The 21699-nt window shown below is 44.5% G+C and overlaps 1 protein-coding gene across 4 annotated transcripts in view; it reads right to left on the bottom strand.

Annotated features, from left to right (window-relative positions):
- Positions 1 to 21699, bottom strand: part of BPIFC (BPI fold containing family C) — a 54303-nt gene that overhangs the window by 16183 nt on the left and 16421 nt on the right. For all 4 annotated transcript variants that reach the window (XM_060166830.1, XM_060166832.1, XM_060166831.1 and 1 more), the window contains 11 exons: positions 19572 to 19695; positions 17784 to 17904; positions 12785 to 12913; positions 11505 to 11660; positions 11321 to 11384; positions 9069 to 9129; positions 6675 to 6766; positions 4748 to 4924; positions 3496 to 3549; positions 2522 to 2692; positions 1810 to 1877 (listed from right to left, as the gene is read on the bottom strand). In XM_060166830.1, the coding sequence (XP_060022813.1) occupies positions 1810 to 1877; positions 2522 to 2692; positions 3496 to 3549; positions 4748 to 4924; positions 6675 to 6766; positions 9069 to 9129; positions 11321 to 11384; positions 11505 to 11660; positions 12785 to 12913; positions 17784 to 17904; positions 19572 to 19695 (1217 nt within the window). The remainder of the gene's footprint in view (positions 1 to 1809; positions 1878 to 2521; positions 2693 to 3495; positions 3550 to 4747; positions 4925 to 6674; positions 6767 to 9068; positions 9130 to 11320; positions 11385 to 11504; positions 11661 to 12784; positions 12914 to 17783; positions 17905 to 19571; positions 19696 to 21699) is intronic.

Genomic DNA, 21699 nt, shown 5'->3' with positions numbered 1-21699 from the left:
CAAATTCTCTCCTTTCTCTCGGCCTAGCTCAGATACCGCCAGCTCTTCACCTTTGGTCCTTTCCCTCCTCATCTCCTGCTCTCTGGCTTCCATCCTCTCAACCATTAAAACTGCCATCTCAAACACCACCCATCAAGGTTCACAGTTTCATCAGCTTTGATCCTCTAGAAACAGGGCCACATATGAATTCTGGTAGCCTGAAGCCTTCAGGAGCCCTTCCTCCATAAAAAAACATTAAAAATTATCTTCGAAGACTGTGTTTTATAAAGATAAGTATAATCCAGTCTGGATTGTATTTATTTTAAAATTCTTTTTTTTTTTTTTTATTTGCGGTACACGGGCCTCTCACTGTTGTGGCCTCTCCCGTTGCGGAGCACAGGCTCCGGACGCGCAGGCTCAGCGGCCATGGCTTACGGGCCCAGCCGCTCCGCGGCATGTGGGATCCTCCCGGACCGAGGCACAAACCCATGTCCCCTGCAGCGGCAGGCAGACTCTCAACCACTGCACCACCAGGGAAGCCCCTAAAATTCTCATTTTAAAATATATTAAAACATTTTCATGGGTCCCTGAAGTCTCATAGGCTCTGGGCACTGTGCCTTTAGAATTTAATGGAGAAATTAGTCCTTCTTTGAAGGCCTGGGTAAAGTTGAGGAGAAAGCCTTCATGAAGTCTTTTATTTCTGGGAAGACATATTACTTTTTGCTTTTATTGTTCCTTTTATTGGGAAAACAACATAGTTATAAAGAAAATTTTGAGGAAACAACCAACTCATAATCTCATAGTCTAACACAACCCTTCATTTGTAATTCACTTCCTTATCCAGATGGAAAGCTAGTTTACACGGCTGACTGTTGTGTTTATGCAGTTCTGTATTCTGCTTATTCCATTTCATATTATTTTATTGAAAACATTTTCCATGTTTCTACAATAGTCTTCCTAACCATCAATTTGACTTATGGTGATTGACTTACTTTTTCTCTCTGTTGGTTTCCCAATCTTTTCAGACTAGGATTTCTTTGTCTGTTTTATTGCTTCCTTTTTGTCCTTTCATGGATTTAGTCTGGGCCACCTGATCATTCTGTATATCCTCCCCTGCCTCCCTCCGCCCCAGGTAGTCTGATTCATGGCTTCAGCTATGGGCTTTATTGGGCTGAGGAGAACGGGCTTTGCGGGTGGTTCTTCCCAGTGGTAATTACTGTTCAATGATCTGTGTGCATGACCTGCTCAAGCCCTTTCACACTGCATGGTTTGTGTTTGAGAGCCAGCCAGGCCGTGGGGCATGGTCTTGTTAAATTCTCCACTTTAGTAAAGGGATCAGAGTGTCAGAGCCTGAAGGTAAGTCAGAGATGATTTTGTCCAACTTCATTATTTTACAGATAAGGAAACTGAGGTTCAAAGAGGTTAACAGACTTGATCACGGTTCTGGAACCAGGGAGCAGGGATTTGAAACTTCATTCCTTGACCTCAAAGTTTCATGCTCTTTCTTCAATAGCATCCATTCTAAATTTGTTGAAGAGGAACTTTATTTTACACTGTTGTACCATTAGAATGAGAATTTACATTGTGGAATTAAATTTACAATAATTTTGTTGCCAAATTTATCTGAATATTGTCTAATGGGAAGAAAAAATTCATAATTTTCAGTTAGGTCCATATTCTGAAATTATCTGGACTATTATAGGAGAAATGTTTAAGTGATTCATGTTCTATTGAATGGTAACTTCCCCTGTTTTGTTACTGTTCACTTGTCTCTAAGGTCTGTTGATTCACTTAGTACTACCATCCAACAGTCACATCAACTGAGCTTACCTGTTCAGAGATAAAGAGCAGATCAATCTTTGTCCCAAAATAGCCAGGGCAACATTGGTACTAGCAACCTGCAGAGAACAAAAGCGTACATTAGTAAGATGAGTGCATTTATCCATTTTGGCCATGAATATCATTACCTATAGTAGAAACATAAACTTCACTTTCACTCTCATCTCAAAAAATATTGGAAAGAAATAGCTCTAAAAATATTGTCTTGCAGATAGGGAAACTAACTATAAAGACTTTTTGTTTGAAGATCTCCTTTAAATTATTTTTCCTTTTCTTCTAATCTCTCTTTTGCGTGTGTGGGGGGCAGTGGGGGGAGAGAGAGGGAGAGAGAGACGTCTCACTTAGGTTCATGTTCAGTCATTTTCTCTCAGATTTTATTTGGCCTTCATCTACTCAAATAAACTTGAATTCTACCTTGACTGACTTATTTCAAGAAAAAAAGAAATTTGGTTATCAATGTAACTGAAGCAGAGGGAAGGGCACACAGGACGTGGAGAAGCAGGGAGAGCTATTTTACAATGTTTGGGGGTATGAGCACTGGCCTCCCATACCTACCCCCACCCCAGTCTCAACCCTGTCCTCTCTCCTAATCGATGGATCACATCCCATCCCTCCAAACATTTAGTAGACCCTGCTGGCCAGTGGTCTACTGCAGGAACAGGACTGGTATCCGTAGGCTGCCCTCCTGTCCCCGCAGACTTACAAAGTCCATGGAAATGACGGTTTCTGCAGTTGAGTTCTTGGACTGGGTGAGTATCACGAAGGAGGCAGGGATGTCTAGGGTGAAGTTACCCGGTAATAAATTGACCACGGGAGGCTCTCTTGCCAAGACCTGTACCATGAAGGGCTGGGACAAGATGTACAGCTCTGCAATCTGCCCACATTCAGGGAAAGAAACAGAGATTGGGAGTCATGAGTTGAAGAGGGGAAATCACAAATTTGGGGTGGCCTGTGGTGATTAAATCTTACATCATACAGTTAGAACAGAAAAAAGCTCTTTAATAATTATAGCAATAACAACAAGATAATAATAATAACAGCTGCCATTTATTGAACACATACTGTGTGTCAGGCACCACGTCAGGACTTTCAGTATTATTGCATCTAATCTCCAAAAAATCCCTCTGAGGCAGGTTCTATCGGAATTCCCATTTCACAACTAAAGAAAGTGAGTCTCAGAGAGGTTAAGTAATTTTCTGAAGGTTCCAGATGAGTAAGTTATAGAACTGGGATTCAAATCTAGGTCTGTCTGACTCAAGATCCTTGCTCTAAACCCAGGATGCTACACGAGCATCTCTCTGTCCTCCAGGGCAAACCTGAGCCTTTCAATATACTGTGTCCAATACTCAGATCCCGTGACAGCATGATATTAATAGTTGTTTTAACTAAAGTCACAATGTGGCACTATTCCTTCCTTTCCCATTTAAGCTAATTATTTAAAGTGTGGTGGAACCTTATGGAAGGAACAAATGATTTATTCTGTGTACAATGTCTTTCCTAGTAACTTGTACTGTTCAGTTAATATTTGTGGATATCTGATTAAAAGAAAAACTCTTAAGAATGGAAATATGGATGCAAGCTTGGACCAGAAAGGAACATAAAGAAACAAAAAGTCTTCCGGAAGTAATTGCAGTGAAACCAAATACACCATTAAGGAGTCAAACCCTGAGCACTCACCCAGGAGAGCATGTTGCCAAGGCCTTGAGAGTTGCGAATCAAATGGTTGAAAATCTGGGAAATGAAGACCATCATGTCACTGTAAGGTTTTTACCTGGGTTGTGTTTTCAGGGAAAATGCAGCATTCCCTATAATTTTTATGAATCATGAAGCTGTTACACCAAAAATGCCTAGTGTTTGAAGGTGACTGATTATTTTATAGCCCAACCACAGGAAATCTGAGGCCCAGAGAGGTAAAGTGACTTGTCCTAGGTCACACAGGAAGTTACATTGCTTTTGAGTAAGGGCCTTTTAACCTTAGGAACACAGTGTATATCATATGGCTACGATCCATGTGTAAACATTGTACAGTGGTTAACAATGTCTTGTGTTATCGTCCTCTTTTTCAGAGGTTACTGAGACATATGATGCATAAGCAATTTATCTTCATAGATGAATGGTTTTCAAGTCTGAAGCCGGAAGTGTCTAATTCTCAGTACTGTATGGCAGCTGGTGTTGCCATCAGCATTTTGAACACAAGATTTATAATTATTTGTATAATTAAGGCCTAGAGAATGAAAAGATACATAAGGAATGCTCAATAAAAGTTGTTAGCTGACTGGTAGAAGAGAGAGTTCTCATTATAAAAGGGAGGGGCGTGACAGAGGATCAATGAATATCTGTGCTATTTACTGGTCATTGTAGATGTCAGTTGTAATTTCTAACAGGAGAAATCTTTATGCTGGCATAACACAAATAATAAAATAACAATAATGATGATGATGATGATGATAATCAACACTTAGAGAGCATGTAGTCTGTGCTAAGCATTGGTCTGAATGCTTTACGTATATTTAAACCTCTTTCATGCCCATAACAACCCTATGAGTATGGAACATTATTATTATTCCCATTTTCCAAATGATGAAATCTGGCACAGAGAAGTTAAGTACATTGAAATTACCAAAGTTTCATAGGTATTTGTCACAGGTAATAAGTAGTGGAGGGGCTTCTTGGTATTATTGAAGATCAGTCTAGAAGAACAGTGGCCCAGTATCATAAAAAGCTGAAATTAGCAGAACTGGAAACCCAACAACTCCCCAACTAGTATCAACATTCATTCCACAATCCCTTCATTCATTGTCCTGCTAGGAGTGATAGTGTCTACAAAGGCCCAGGAATAGAAACTATGACATAAAACCCCCCATCATGGGATACTTATAACAAGATTAAATGTTGGTGTCGATTGTCATCATCCGTTAACTCTCCTAACCTTTTTTGTGGTGAGAGTGACGTTGAAAGCCCCAGCTGTAAAATAAGCATAGGACGCAGATTTAAAGAAATACTCGGAGATTCCAATGTAGATCATAGAGTCATTGTGTTCCGGGAGCACAAAAGGAACTGATGAGAAGGGGGGATCTGTGAGGTTTTCCAGGGGGTAGAATACGCCCTGTGGGGAAACAGAGAGAAAGACCAGTGTTATCAGGGGAAGACTCGAATGTGCAGGACTAAAGAAGGTGGACCCACTCAAGTCAGAATAAGGAATATTCCAGAAACTCAGTAGGGTTGAAAAAACCACGAGTCCTCTGACTCCTTGACTGGGGACTATGTTTCAGAGCTCTGATGACTTCTTGAGCGTATCTGAGTGTGTCTGTCCACCCTGGGGTGTAATCCAGTGAGAAGTTCCTTGTTAGTCCTCTTCTCAGAGACAGGAAGGCAGGTGAATGTAGCTGGAGGGGACAGCTCTGAATAGTTCCTGAAGTGTCATGTAGAGATGTCAAACTTTTGACCTTCAAAATCCATAACTTCTGAGCATCTGGGGCATCACAGAAAGACTCAGAAGGACCCAGGATTCTAAATGGCTCAAAGCATTTTTGTGGCATTTTTACTGCTGCCTTCATAAGGTATAGGCTGTTATTACAAAATGGTGTCTTGTGTAATATTTAACTGAGTTGAATGACTCTGATTGAAACATAAGCCAACATACATTAAAAAAAAAAAAAACCAACGGGGGCTTCCCTGGTGGTAGTGGTTGAGAGTCTGCCTGCCAATGCAGGGGACACAGGTTCGTGCCCCGGTCCGGGAAGATCTCACATGCCGCGGAGCGGTTAGGCCCGTGATCCATGGCCGCTGGGCCTGCGCGTCCGGAGCCTGTGCTCTGCGACGGGAGAGGCCACAACAGTGAGAGGCCTGCGTACGGCAAAAAAAAAAAAAAAAAAAAAAAAGAATTCGCCTGCCAATGCAGGAGACACGGGTTCGAGCCCTGGTACGGGAAGATCCCACATGCCTCTGAGCAACTAAGCCTGCACGCCACAACTACGGAGCCTGCGCTCTAGAGACTTCAAGCCACAACTACTGAGCCCACTTGCCACAGCTACTGAAGCCCGCGTGCCTAGAGCCCATACTCTGCAACAAGTGAAGCCACCACAATGAGAAGCCCACGTACCACAACGAAGAGTAGCCCCCCAACAAAAAATAAATAAATTTTAAAATAAATTATATTTACTTTGGGACAAAAGCACAGTTAATCACTTTTCCAGAATCAGCAAACACTATTTTTTTTTTTTTTTTTTTTTTTTTTTTTTGCGGTACGCGGGCCTCTCCCTGCTGTGGCCTCTCCCGTTGCGGAGCACAGGCTCCGGATGCGCAGGCTCAGCGGCCATGGCTCATGGGCCCAGCCGCTCCACGGCATGTGGGATCTTCCCGGACCGGGACACGAACCCGTGTCCCCTGCATCAGCAGGCAGACTCTCAATGACTGCGCCACCAGGGAAGCCCAGCAAACACTATTATCATGTGTTAATGGCCCTGACAGAGTTCAGCAGCCCTCAGTTAGATCGACTAACCTGAGAGTTGGAATAGAACTATCTATATTTATAGTCTACTGATCTGTTGAGCCCTAATAAATGCAGACTATTCTACTTGCTGCCCCTTAGTCTGCAGCCTTACTCCCAGAGGCAGAGACATCACGATACTTTTCTTGAAGAAGGCAGACATATGCTGTGCAATCCAAGCAATCATTTACCAGTCCAGAAGATGTTCAAGAGTCTTTTAAAGGAGCATAAACATGAGAGAACTGCTTGAAAGAAAATTAAACTGTTGGAAGAGAATGTAGTTATATTTCCCTCTGCACGTAATGTTTGTTCCTTGAATAGTGGCTATTGATAGCCAAGCTTAGGACTCTGATGATGATAAAATTACCTTCAAATTCAGATCAATGTAATTCTCAGTAATTTCTGGAGAACTGATTAGGGAATAATCCAGCAGGGTATAGTTGTCAACGCTTCTTAAAACTAAATAACAAAGAAAAAAGAAAATTTACATTTATTAAAGGTATAGTATAACACATGGTTAATATTTATCCAGAACAAGTTTTTAATCCTCTGTTATTTAAAACAAAAATTAACCCTTACCCTGTTTCATAAATAATACTTGCTCACTTTTCAAAACCCAGGAAAAGTAGATAAATCAAAAGAAGAAAGTAAAAACTCTTCTTTATCACATTGCCCTGAGAGAACCATCAGTAAAATTTTGGTACATAGCCTTTTATGCATGCTCCCAGAAGTAAAGAAATTTGCCCACAGCAACCTAGGACATGGCAATCCTCCACTGGTTCTTTCCTCATCTTTTCTACATCTTCTTTCTCTTTCCCTACCTCTCCAATCTGTTCTTTTTTATTCATCTATCTGCATCCACTCATCAATCCATCTGTCCAGCCATCATCTCCTTTCATCCCTTTATCAAGCTAATATTTATGAACCTAGTGTGAGTTAGGCACTGTGCTCGGTGTTGAGAACACGGAGAAGAGTCAACGTCCCTGCCCTCAATGAACTCACAGTCTGGAGGAGGAGACAGACATGTAAACAGGAAATTATAATACAGCGTAATAAGAGCAGATCTGTAACTGAGCTCCAGAGGGCCTACTACAAACATAGTCTTATAGTCTTCCACATCTTGGTATCGGTAATTCCACTCTTCCAATTTTCTAGTTGCTCAGAGTAAACCCTGGCCTCATGCCTGACTCCCCTCATGACCCACATTCAATGTGTCAGCAAATACCACTGTCCCTACCCTCCAGGTACATCCGAAACCTGAACATATCTCACCATCTTCGTCACTCCATCCAGGTCACTGCCTTCCTTGCTCGTATAGGTCACTGCACTAGCCTCTTAAGTGGTCTCCCTGCTTCCACCCCTGAATCCTGTCCTATTACTAATAGAGAGAAACCAGGGGGATCTCCTTAAAATATAAGTCAGTTCATGAAAGCTGTGCTCAGAACTCTCTCAGGACTTCCCATCTCAGACGAAGAGCCAGGCTTTGTAGTGACCTACAGAGCCCTGAAGGTCTAGCCGTCTGCTTTCCCCTCGTTCCCTCTGCTCTCGGGATGGACTCCTCAACATCCCTCAATGCACCCGGCAGTGCTCCCACATGGGCCTTTGAGCCTGCCGTTTCCTCTGCCTGGAATGTTCTTCATCCAGATCTAGGAGCGGCGTACTCCCTACTTCATTCAGGTCTTTACTCTAATGCCAGCTGCTCAGTGGTGCCTTTCCTGGCCATGCTATTTTAATCAGCTCCTTCCCTGCTTTATTTTTCTTCTTTCCACTTATCGCAACGATACCATAGATTTTACTTATTATCTTGCTGGCTGGCTGTCTCCTCTCACTAGCCCCAGGAGGGCAGGGATTTCTGTCTCACAGGCTTACTGCTGCATCCCCAGCACCAAGAACAGCACCCAGCCTATTACAGGGGCTCAGCATACCGTGGCAGGGTGTGTGGGGAGGCGGGGCGTAAGTGGATGGAGTGCAAAGAGAGATCTGCCCCGAAGTGTCATGTGAGCGTTGAGGAGGCGGGACTTTGGGGTGTGGGCTGTCAGGTAGGATTTCTTGGGAGGGACTATGCCTGAGCTGAGCCTTCAGAGCTAAAGAGGAGTGAACAGGACAAGGGATGCCTGCGGGGTAGGGAGCAGAAGGGGCTGCATCCCTCGGGGCTTAGCACAGTGCTGGCAAAGAAATGGGTGCCCTGTAAATATCTCTTGAGTGAATAGATGGATGGAGGGGAGGAAGAGAAAGCTCTTCTAGGCAGAGAGGACAGCATGGCTGGAGGCAAGGTGTGAGGCGGTAGAAGCAGTTTGATTGCTGGAGCAGACAAAGGTGCAAGATGAAGCCCAGAGAGGCGAGAGGGAGCCAGAGCACGGCAGGTGGGTCTCACAGTCCATGTTAAGGTATTTGGACTTGATCCTGAAGGCAGCTATAGGAGCCACTGGAGGGGTTAGAACCAGGGGATAACTGGTCAGGATGAGCATTCATCATTCTGAAGAGGATGGATTTAGCCCCAGAGCTGGGATTCAGGCTCACGACAGTTTAATTCTTTGCCTTGCATCTAGTTTCCTGAAGTCACCCCCACCTGCAGTGAAGCTGGTTAGCAGCAGAAAAGAGCAGGACCTGCACACGGGCAGGTCCTCCCATGCACCTTCCCTGCGGTGTTAGTTTGCAGAGGGGAAAGCAGATGGGGGAGCTGGAGCAAAGCACACCTGGAGAGCACCTGCGTGTGAAGGTGGGAGGAGAAACACCCAGAAGAGACAGTTCTGGGACTCACCCTCCAGCAGGCTGAGGTTGGCATTCAGTGCCTCCACCTCACTTGTGATAATGGGACAGAGCTGGCCATAAAAGGAATAAAAAAAAAAATGCAGGTTATCACATTGTACTGGAAACCACTGTTTAAGGGCCTAGACCCCAACAAAGGCCTTCCAGTGAGGAGACATTCTCCCTTTGGACTCTCCCTTAAATTAGTTGATGCCTATGGGCCTCAGGTTCTGTATGTATGGGTGGCATGACATTGAATGCTGGCTCAACTTCATAGCAACTGGGACCACACCCACTCAGCCCCATAAAAGAACAAGCCCTTGGCTTTCATCTCTGTAGCATGACAGGGCATGTGCCCCAGTCCATGTTAGTGCTACAACACCTGGGGAACCTGCTGCCTGCACGGCTGAGCCTCTCCCAATGGCAGGGATGCCCCTGCCTGCCACCTCTGCCATCAGCATGCCAGGCCCTGCCAGGGAGAGTTAGAGCAGGGCCTTTATTTCCTTGCTGGGCTGCTCAGAGAGCCCATTAGATCAGACATCTATTTAGACCAGAGCCCCTTTTGGAATTAGAAAATCAATTTTGAATCAGACCCAAGCACATCTGTAGGAAGCAGGAAGAGTATCAAGCTCGATGCCGTGTGCCAGGAGTGTGCTGAACACGCGGTGTGGTGGTTACTAGCAGAGGCTCAGGAGCCTGGCTGCCTGGGGTTGAATGCCTTGGCAAGTTACTTGTACTCTCTGGCCTCAGTTTCCTCATCTGCAACGTGGGGATGATAGCTGTATCTACTGCGTCAGGTGATTGTGAGTAGAAATTGAGGCAATCCACGTGAGACTGCCCAGCTCAGAGTAAGCATTCAGTAAATGTTAGCTGTTGCCAACCTCATTTCATCCTCACTACAGTCCTGAGAGGCAGGCACTACTGGCCCCTATTTACAGATGGAAAACAGAAGCTTGGAGAGCGTAAGCGAGTTGCCAGGAGTTAGATCAGTAGGATTTGAAATCTGGCCTGACATGGCTAGACAGCTGTGGTCTGAGCACCCTTGGCCTTTTCTAGTGGCACAGAGGGAACCCTAGAAGCAAAGCATCTACGATCTCTAAGTCATACACAAGCTCCAGGCAAACTTAACTATTGGCTTCTTGTCGGAGGCCAAAGGACCATGCCTTGTTTTGAACAAAGGAATGATCAAGTGTGGGGTCCCTGAAAGCAACAGCACTGTTTCCCAGGCACTCTTCAATATGCACATCCACTGGCACTCAGCACCTTTCAGGTAAGGACGGGAAAGGCTGCGAAGCTTCAGTGTCCCCTGACCAGCCGGACAACCTTGTTAGACAAGCTGCTTGACGTCTCTGTGTGTTGATTTCCTCACTGACATTCACTATGCACCTACTGCCTTCCAAGTGCTGAACTGAACACAAGGGGGCTGGAGACAGCCAGACACCATCCTTGCCCCTCTTTTCCAGAGAGGAATCTTCCTTCTTTTCCCGTCTTCCTCACCTCTCTCCTTGTCTCCCCAGAAATGTGGGTAAAGCGTTCAGGGAAGATATTGTCAGGAATGGAAACAGGGCACATGGCCAATTCCATCTTTCCCTTCCTCGGACACTGACTTCTGGCATCAAGATACTTGGATGCCATCTTAACTTATACTGTTTCACTTGGCTGGGAATATTCTTTCTTCTTTCCCGTTCCTTACTTATTCAATTCCTACCTATATTTGAAGGCTCAGTTCAAGTCCTGCACTCTCCAAAAATATCTCCCAGGATAGGATACTCCTAGGCTCTATTTACTTAATTTTTCCAATTCTCTGAACCCCCTCATTCCAACCTAATGACCATGTAAGTATGTACGAAATTCAAATACTTATTCAGTTGCAGTTTCACAAGTCTGAGCTGGTTTTTCCTAAACAGATAAGTTTATTCCTTTTCCATATCCTCAACAGACTCTAGCCTAGAGTGCTGGGCATGTAGTAGGTACACAATAAACGAACTCTTTTTGACTGTTTGCCCACCCTGGGGCGAGGACTTGAGGGAGGGAATGCTGTACTATTTATCTCTGCATCCCTAGCACCTACCATTATGTTTGGCACACAGTAGGCACTTGAGAAACTACTAAGTTGCAAAGGATGATGTGTGTGAAAGTGCCTTAGATGGTGCTTAGCACACGGTAGGTGCTCAGGAAAGTTTTATTGACTAAAAGCTAATCAAAGCGTGGCAGAACTGCTGCTGATGGCATGTTACTATGGCTGTATAGCCTCTAAAGACTTACCATTTTATTTAAGTTCTTTAGAATGGGTTTCTCTATGGGCTCAGCAAAGGAGTTATACAGGACACTAGGAAAAAAGAGATTACAAAAGGGCTTACACAGGATCATATCTGCCAGTTCATAACTGCCCCTAGGTGCCACGTGAGAACCCAGCTCCAGACTGTCCACTGCCCACCAGGGTGCTCACCTGAGCTCTCCAGAAAACGAGATGTCGTTGCGGCTCACTTGGGCATTGCAGTCTTGGAGCTTCAGGATTGGGTGACCAAAGTCATTCCGGGCCAGGACAAGTATACCGGTGAAGTAGACCCCAGAGAGAAGCAAGTTAGCTCCTCCTGTGTCTTGGCTGTTGAGAGAAGAAGTGCAAGGTTACTCAAGCCTGGGCAGGGGTGCAGATGGATCTTGTTTCTCTGATTAGCCATAGAATCTAAGCCCCAGGAGGGCAGGAACTTCATCACCTCTGGATTCCTGGCACCTACAACAGGTAGGGGTGAATATTTACTGAACAAATGAAGTAACAAATATGTGAATGGTGACAGCTCTAGGAACCTTGCATTTATTTCATCTTGAGTGCGCTGGCCCCCATAGTGGTTGAGCATGTATTAGGCACCATTCATATACGATGCTTGTTTGGAGGAAGAACATAGGGGTCAAGGTGGCCACACCTTATTTAGGAGGGGCATAGATGGGGAGGTGACACTTAGATGTCATCTGTGAACTCCTTGAGGGAGTGGTGCTATTCATCTCCATGCCCCAGGATTTAGCTCATGGCCTGACACAGAATAAGCACTCAATCTATGGTTGATGAGTCAGCAAAGAAATGAATAATACATGAATCTATGTTTCTTATGGGGGAACATATTATATCCCTACCGTCTACGAGACTGGAGTTCTTGAGACAGGGATGAATGGTACTCAGTACCATTTATAAATGGATACAGTCAGTAGGTACTCAGTAAATGGATACTGAATGACCAAATGGATGAATGAATGTGTCATCCTGGGGCATCAACCAAGGCAGACCTAAACATTACACCCACACAGTGACTTACACATAGTAGGTGGTTTGTAACCGTACCAGGAATTTGATCCTTTTTTTTATCTTCTTTTCTGGCCGCAGCCCACGGCATGTGGGATCTTAGTTCTCTGACCAGGGATCAAACCTGTGCCCCCTGCAGTGGAAGCGGGGAGTCTTAACCGCTGGACTGCCAGGGAAGTCCCAGGAAATCTTAAATGACATGCTGATCAGTGGCTCTGCCTTTAAGGGAAGGATGCTTTTCAGCCCCCTCCTCCCTGCCCTCAGTAGAGATATTCTGATTTAAATCTCTCCTGGAAAGATGCTCTTGAGAAAGATGGTTAATGGCTGAGGGAAAGAAGCCTAACGTCAAACACATTGGCAACTTTATCTACTTCTGATTTCTTGCTCCGTCTCCCCCAGAACAGCAGTAGACTTCTCAGTGGAATACTCACAAAAGTGGAGACTTGATTTCCCAGTCTGTGCTGATGTTGGCAGTGCCGTGCTTGATCAGGGCCCTGATTCCCACCCCAGGCACAAAGGCTAGTGAAGTATTTGGAAGTGAAAAGGCATTGATTTTTATGCTGTGAAACAGGAAACAGAGGAGTTAGTGCAACTCAGCCAGCACATCTCTAAGTAAGGCAAAATCGGAAATGCAGTGGTAGAACTCCCAAGATGGGCAATTGTGAATTCCTATAGAGCAGGGGTCCCCAACCCCCGGGCCACGGGCCGGTACCGGTACACAGCCTGTTAGGAACTGGGCCGCACAGCGGGAGGTGAGTGGCGGGCAGGCGAGCGAGCCCTTCATCTGCCGCTCCGCATCGCTCCCCAGGAAACGGGTCCCTTGTGCCAAAAAGGTTTCGGACTGCTGCTATAGAGGAAGGACCCTTAGGTATGCAGTGCAGCCTCACGGCACTGCCTTCTAATTCCTCTCACACCCTTGGCAGGAAGCCCCTTGTATCTAGCTGAGGGGAGAAATGAGCAAGTTTAGGAACAGATATGCAAACAATCAATCGACTTCTTTAGTTTCTTTAAAGACAAAACACTGCCATCATTATTTTTCCCTTCAGCTGTCCCAGTGTTTCTCAATGCGGGAAACATTAACATTTTGTTTGTTTGTTTGTTTGTTTTTGTGGTACGCGGGCCTCTCACTGTTGTGGCCTCTCCCGTTGCGCAGCACAGGTTCCGGACGCGCAGGCTCAGCGGCCATGGCTCACGGGCCCAGCCGCTCCGCGGCATGTGGGATCCTCCCGGACCGGGTCACGAACCTGTGTCCCCTGCATCGGCAGGCGGACTCTCAACCACTGCGCCACCAGGGAAGCCTAACATTAACATTTTGGATGGGACAACTATTTTTTTGTAGAGGACTGTTGTACAAATTGCAGGATATTTGGCATATGTACCAACTAAATGCCAATCGTGTCCCTCCCCCCACCCCTAAATCATCAGGACGATAAACAGCATGCCTTCCTCCCAAATGTCCTCTATGTGGACAGTATCTTCCCTAGTTGAGAAATTTATTTTAGAGCATTAACTCCCCCTAGGATTCTCTGAGCTGTCACACAGGTAACTAGAGGCAGTAGGTGGCATGCAACATACATAGGTAGATGGCCACGTGCATTATGTTAAGTTATTAGTATGACCATCTATTGAGCAATTACTACCTGCTAGACACTGGAGTAAGCACTTCACATGTGTTACCTCATTTTAACCCTCACCATAATCCTATGAGGCTGCTGCTGATTTTGCAATCTGCAATTCAGAGATGAGAAGATTAGAAACTTGGCTAAAGTCACAGATAAGTGGTAGAACCAGACCTGGAAGCCTCCTCAATCTGTCTTCAGGCTTCTTAACCAGGAGGCTGTGGCGCTTTGTGCATCGTGCAAAGGGCGCTGGGCTCGGAGCAAGTTTTGTGGCAGCGGTACAACCTTGGGCAAGGCACTTAACCTCTGTCATCGGTCACTGAAAGGAAGTGTGGCGCATGGGAAGGTTGAGAAGACAAAATGAAGCCATCTGTGTATAACTGTTGCACGGGAGAAGGCACTGTTATGAACTGAGATTAGGGAAAATTTTAAAATGTGACAGCCAATAAGAAACGATTATTTGTTATTTCCTCTTTTCTGCATCCTTTCCTACCTATTCTCTGTCAGATATCCTGAGGATCACTGTGAAAAGAGGATGGTAGAGATTAATGTATCTTGGAAATATTTTCATTTTGATACGTATAGGTCTAACTCATTCTTTGTAATTGCTGCAGAGTAATCTAAGCTATGGATTAAAAAAATCATTGCTTTGTGGGTAGACATCTAGGTTGTTTCCAGTATTTCTGCATTATAAACAGTGCCACAGTGAACATCCCCATATATGCTGTTTGTGTAGATGTTTCTCTAGAGAGGGTGCTGAGAAGTGGAATTGTTGGGTCAAAAAGCATGCCTAAAAAAATCCTTAAAAATCACCTCCTAAAATAGCACTGTCTAGGGGCTTCCCCAGTGGTGCAATGGTTGAGGGTCTGCCTGCCGATGCAGGGGACACGGGTTCGTGCCCTGGTCCGGGAGGATCCCACATGCCGCGGAGTGGCTGGGCCCGTGAGCCATGGCCGCTGAGCCTGCGCGTCCGGAGCCTGTGCTCCGCAATGGGAGAAGCCACAGCAGTGAGAGGCCCGCGTACCGCAAAAAAAAAAAACAAAACAAAAAACAAAAAAAAACCACTGTCTAATAGAAATATAATGTAAGCCATATATGTAATTTAACATTATCTAGACACATTAAAAATGGGAAATAATATAATTTGAACATGTAATCAATATAAAAATTGTTAATGAGATATTTTATTTTCCTTTTTCAAAAATAAACAAAATACAGTATGTGTTTTATATTCATGATGTACCTCAATCTAGATATTGCATTTTCAACAGAAATTCTTGACCTGTATTTAGAGCTGATAAAATTTTCAATTGAAAGAGTAAACTTACATACTCAAATTGTTCCAGACTTAAAAGTTCTTCAGTAACTGAATCATGTGAGTTTTTAAATTAAAACTGAAATTAAAAAAATTAAAAATCCAGTACTCAGTTGCACTAATCATACCTCAAGTGCTCAATAGTGACATGAGGCTAGCAGCTCCTGTTTGAACAGCACAGGTCTGAAATTATTGTACCAGTTTATCTGCTCCCACTAGCAATGCATGGGAATACCTGTTTCTCCTCATCTTTACCTTCACTTTATATTCCAGGAATCACCCTGGTTTTTCTGCTGTGGCATTATCATCAGTGTAATTAAATCATTAGATTTGTAAATATATATTTAATGTTCATCTCTCTCACTGGACACTAAAGGCGTATCTGTGTCATTCACTACACTATACCCTATGCCTAGAACAAAGCCTTAGTACACAGTAGGTGCTCAACAAATTCTTGTTGAATGGCTGACTGTATTATAATTAGAGCATCTGTCATATTAGACCATGAGGCAAACGAAGCCAGAGGCCAGAGTTAAGGATAGGGGAACAGAAAAATACAAGACAGTTGTATTCTGATGAAACTGTGGGGCTTCAATAGGATTCTTCAACTGTTTTTTTGGGGCGGGGGGCATAGTTGCTTTACAATGTAGTGTTAGTTTCTGTTGTACAACGAAGTGAATCAGCTATATGTATACATATACCCCCACCCCGCTTGAACCTCCCTCCCACTACCCACCTCATTTCATCCATCTAGGTCTCCGCAGAGCACCGAGCTGAGTTCCCTGCGCTATGCTGCAGGTTCCCACTAGCGATCTGTTTTACACATGGCAGTGCACATATATCAACCCCAATCTCCCAATTCATCCTCCCCACTGTGTCCACACACCCATTCCCTATGTCTGTGTCTCTATTCCTGCCCTGAAAATAGGTTCTTCTGTACAATTTCTCTTCAGAGCTTCTTATTTGTGAGACAAAAATGAACCCCTATTTCATCTAAGTCACACTAGTTTTGTTATATTCGGCTGAACATTTTTCCTGGTTCGTACCATCACCCCTACATACCCCAGGGAGCTGAAAGATCTCTGCTTTAACCTATTTCTATTCTTGTTCCAAAACACCTGATGTTTGTCAAAGATGTTTATCAGTTACACCTCAAAGGAAACTCTACAGTCGTCCGCCCTGAATCAGTTCCAGCCTAAGTGCAAGAGCAGTGTCTGTGCCAAGGAAACGTAGAAGCGCCCAAAAGTTGCCTTTGCCTCGTCACCGTGCTAAGATCTCCGCCCAAAGAGGGGACTTGTACTTTGCTAGGCCGGGCGCAAGGGACTGTGCATGCAGCACTGTTCCTGGAAATCTCTGCCCTTTTCCCCAGTTTCTGATGATGCACTGGCCTCTTACCCCTTAAACATCTCCCACTTTCCTCCCACGGGGAGAAGGTGTCTTTAGAGCATGAGCTCTCCCTTCTCCATTCCTTGATCAACGAATACAGTTTCTGCTCTGCTTTGCCGAACCTTGTCTCATTCATCTGGCGTGAGAAGGACCCGGTTGGGGTCCACCCAATCTGAGAGGGTGGGTAACAATATAAATACAATCTCAAAACCCTTGGCTTGGGTGAGACAAGGATCTGGATCAATGTGGCAATTCCATTGTTCTTACACTGATGGTCTATGCTGTCACTAAGTATATCAGCTAATCCGTGTTCAGCAGCTTCAGTTTTATGAAGTATCTTCACATTTGTTACATCATCTGCTTTTTATTGTTTACTGATTCTGACAGTTGATTTTATTGCTGTAACATGGTAGAAAAGATTATAGCTGCCACCAGAATTCTTCTTAGGAAGAGAAGTTTACTGGTGGGAAAATTACTTGGAAAAGTATTTAGGATGATCCTTTGGTACCCAGGAGTGGGTGGAACTGCTATGCATGAGCCCGGGGAAGAAACTGACGTTGCTCCAGAGAAGGAGAGGAGGTCTAGATAGCAAGAGGGCAGAAAGCATGTGCCTTGTAATCCACTCCTATGACCTCTGAAGTCTTGACTAAACTTCACAAAATAAGACAAGATGTAGTGAGAGCAGATTTGTTTGTGAGACTGATATTGAACTCTGCATCTAAGTTTATGGGGGTAGGGGTAGCAGTGGAATGAACAAGAATTTCATTTAGAATTCTGGGGGCAAGGTGCCCACAGCCGACATCTGCATCGAATTAGAACTCTCATTTTAGGAATGAGGAGAGAGCACTGAGTCTCTGAGCAGATGCGCCAGGTACACACGACGAGTGTGCAGCAGAGATGTGACTTGGACCCACGCGTTCTGACCCAAACACCACATGCCGGCTCCATGACCCCTTTTTCTTGGGTGATTTATCTGATAAGCGTTTCACCAAAGGTTGGTTAACTTCTACTCCATCCTGGTGTTACACCAGGACTCATGGTGGCGTATCCACAACCCTGAGATTTTAAAGATTAATTTCACTGCTAAAAAGGTTCTTCTCTTTTACTTACTTTATAAGCTTGTAGTTCATATAATCAATTTTCAGAAATTTAGGAGATTCAGAACCTTTTAAATCTGGGATTTTTCTTTCCTTGACCATTTGCTCAATCATCTCCACCCCAGCTTGAATGCCTGTGAAGCAACCAAAGAAAATGTTTATGGATAACAAAGATGATGATGGCACAATATCATTAAACACACAAGTTAAATTTATTAAGTAAGCCATGCTCTTAGATACTGAGAAAACAGGATTCTAACAAGGTGGTTATTATTGTCCCTACTTTGCAGAAGAAGACACTGGTCCTCAGAGAGGCTAGTAAACTTGTCCAAGAACCCAGAGCTAACAGCACGGGAGAATGTTAACACAGGACAGTGTTATAGGAAAAGTACAAAGTATCATCGTTATCCAATTTCACAGATGAAGAAACTGAGCCTCAAAGAGGTTAATCCTTGCCTAAGTCACACAGCTAAGAACTGGGGGAGCCAGTAGTCAAATCTGGGCGATTTGACTCCAGAATCTATGCCTGATGGCCGGTTCCAGAAAGTTACTCTACATTGTCCTTTTTCCCTCCTAGATTCTTTAAATTCAGGAATTTTGGACTGGAGGTCCATGGACTGCTGGGAACACTTGAAGCCCCTGAAATTCTAATGAAAGATTGTGAGTGGGTCATGTGTATGTGTATCTATCTCATTTTTTAGGGGAAAATTTTCCAGGGTTCACATTTTATTTTTTTATTTGCAGTACGCGGGCCTCTCACTGCTGTGGCCTCTCCCGTTGCGGAGCACAGGCTCCGGACGCACAGGCTCAGCGGCCATGGCTCACGGGCCCAGCCGCTCCGTGGCATGTGGGATCCTCCCGGACCGGGGCACGAACCCGTGTCCCCTGCATCGGCAGGTGGACTCTTTACCACTGCACCACCAGGGAAGCCCCAGGGTTCACATTTTAATCAGATTCTCAAAGGATCCCAGCACTCCAAAAAGGTTAGCAACCACTGCTTTTGTTTAATCCTGGAATAAACCCATCTTAATATAATAGCACCACAGAACACATTTCTCTGAGCTCGTGGAGAAACAGAGCCCTCTTCCACATTAAAGAGCTTGAGAAAAGTAACTTAGTAATGAAGAATGATCTTTTCATTTTTACCTTCTCAAGGAGGAAGTTTTGCTTATACCCCTTCCTTCACAGCTTAAGCTCACTTCCACTTATCCTATCCTTTTTGGAGATTAAGAAGAGCAGATTTTATCCTCTATAATACTGTGAATAATACTGTAATATGGAGAAGTAAAGAGAGAATGTAAAGGATGGAACGATGGAACCGAAGGCACTATCAGACAGCCTAGGTTTGAATCCCAACACTCACTTACTAGCTGTGTGACTCCGCAAGTTACAAAATCTCTCTGTCCTTCACTTTCCTCATCTGTAACGTGGGGACATTAGCAACTGTGGAGGTGTCTGTTCACATATGTGAAAATAACAGTAGGTAATATTTGTTGGGTATTTGCTACTGTGAGATTCTGTTCCAAGTACTTTATATGCTCTAAGATGTTCATTGTGTATGCATGTGCGGGGGAGAGAGAGAGGGAAAATATGAATCTGTGACGATGTTTGGATATGCCTATTGTTAAGGTGATTATTTTTTAGACAACACCTTTCCCCCAGCCATCTTAGTAGCTCTGGATCACCCCACTGTAGAGCTTGTCTCAGTCATGAGACAGACCAGTCTGAGCTTCTGGATTTTGGGTCACAGACTACACCTGGGAGGTGAGTACAGCCTGGCTTCTGAAAGCATCCAACTCACCATAGTCCAGAGCTCTCTGAGTAGCCCTCGCCTTGATTCCAGGGTAAATGGTCTGAGCGGATGAGATGTAGAGATTCCACAGGAGGAAACATCCCCAGAGGACTTGGACCATCTTTGTACACATCTGCAATTAGTCAACATTTATAGTCCCTTTATTATTCTTAACTTTTTCATTGGCCAATTCCATCTAGCATTTCTAGGCTTTCTCACTTTCATTGCTTACTTCCAGAACTTGCTCCATCCATCCATCCATCCAGTAATCATTTATTGAACACACTGGAACGTGTTCTAGGTGCTGAGGATGTAGAGATGACCTATGTGTGGCCCCTGACCTTTGCTTCCCACAGAATAGTGGGTGAATCAGACATACACACACAGATGATTGTAACACAGTAAGATATAATGCAATGCAATACAAGAGCCTTACAAAAATATAGCAATTTGGATATGCCTTGGGAAGGATAATGGGGGTGGGATGGGGGAATTCTTGAGTTTTAGAACAAATGAGTCAGTAGTTTGGAAAGGTGGCCTCAGTGGATGTGAGGCAACCACTTATCTGCTTAAAGATCCTTGATGACTCTCCTTGGCCCACAGGACAGACAGGTCTAAGCTCTTAGCATGGCAATCAAGGCCGCTCACAACTGGCTCCAAACTTCTTCCAAGCTCCTAGCTCTCCTCCTGTCTAAGTGGTAGTGTTCTGAGCTGGCCACACTGAGCTATTTGCTATTCTTCAATTTGTCAGTTCTCTCATGATTGAGGGCTTTTTCGATAACCCTCCCAATGTAAACACACATGCACATACATCTCTTTCTCTGTCTCTCTGCCTCTGGGTCACATACCCACATCTGTCTGGTGAATGCATCCTCCAGGGCCTGCTCCCATGTTCCCTCTGTGAAAGCTCCCCTCACCAGGCCATTCTGACACACGATGGACTTGGAGGCAGCCCCACCTCTTCCACCACTATCCCTCCAGGCACTACACCAGCCAGTATCATTTCATGTGGATGTTTACAACTGCCTCCTTACTGGTCTCTCAGGTTCCCTTGCCCCCTTCTGGCTGTTCTCCACACCAGAGTGGGCCTTGGAAAATGAAAGTCAGACCTCATCATCCCACCCCCTTTCCTGTTAAAACCCTCCAGTGGTTCCCCATCTTACTCAGCATAAAAGCCAAAGACCTTCCACCAACTGCAAGGCCCTGCCCTGCCCACACCTCTACCTCCTCGATGACCTTCCTTAGCACACACGCCTGGCTCACCTGGCCCCAGCCTCACCGGCTGACTTGATCTTTCCTATCACTCTAAGCAGCCTGTACCCCAGGTCTCTGCACTTATTGTGCCCTCTGCCTGACAGAGTCACCCTCCAGATAACCACATGGCTGGGCCTTTCACTTTCTTCAGGTATCTTGAGTGTTGTCTCAGTGAAGCCTTTCCTAACCACTCTATACGAAACACCCTCCCCCATGACCTCGATATTCCCCATGCTTCCCTTGCTTTACTTTTCTCCAAAGCACTTGTCATCACCTAGTATAGTCTACAGATCTTATTTATTTTCTGTCTCTCCTACTGGAATTTTTAGGCTTCATGGTGAAGGACTTCCTCACTTCAGCACCTTGAACAGCGACTGGCACACAGTAGGCAATGGGCAAATATTTTTTTTTAATATCTTTATGTTAGTATAATTTACTAACATAAATTACTTAATTACTATAAGATGTAGCATATACTACATCTTTTATGTAGTATAATTAATGGGTAAATATTGATTGATTGATTGAATGAATGAATGAATGTCTCTTCCTTGAAACCATGAAGTGGGCCAGGTATGCCTTCTGAGGTTCCACAGTACTCAGTGCAGTCCTTGATCTTAATATGTACCATCCTGCAATGTGATTGTCTTTATTTGTCTATCTTACTTCTATAACTCCAGAGTCTAGTACAATGCCTGGCACATAGTAGACACATGGAAAAACTTAATAAACATCTTCTCCAAGGAGAAAGGCCACATCTTGTTCACTGTTATATTCCTAGAGCTTGACACAGAGTAAGTGTTCAATGTATACTTATTGAATGAATGGACTTGATGAATTAATGTCACTCCATTTTCTTGATGAATGAAGCAGAGGTACCAAC

This window comes from Lagenorhynchus albirostris, chromosome 11, assembly GCF_949774975.1.
Source record: "Lagenorhynchus albirostris chromosome 11, mLagAlb1.1, whole genome shotgun sequence".
In the NCBI taxonomy this organism is placed as follows: domain Eukaryota; kingdom Metazoa; phylum Chordata; class Mammalia; order Artiodactyla; family Delphinidae; genus Lagenorhynchus; species Lagenorhynchus albirostris.
This window is presented reverse-complemented; position numbering and strand designations above follow the sequence as displayed.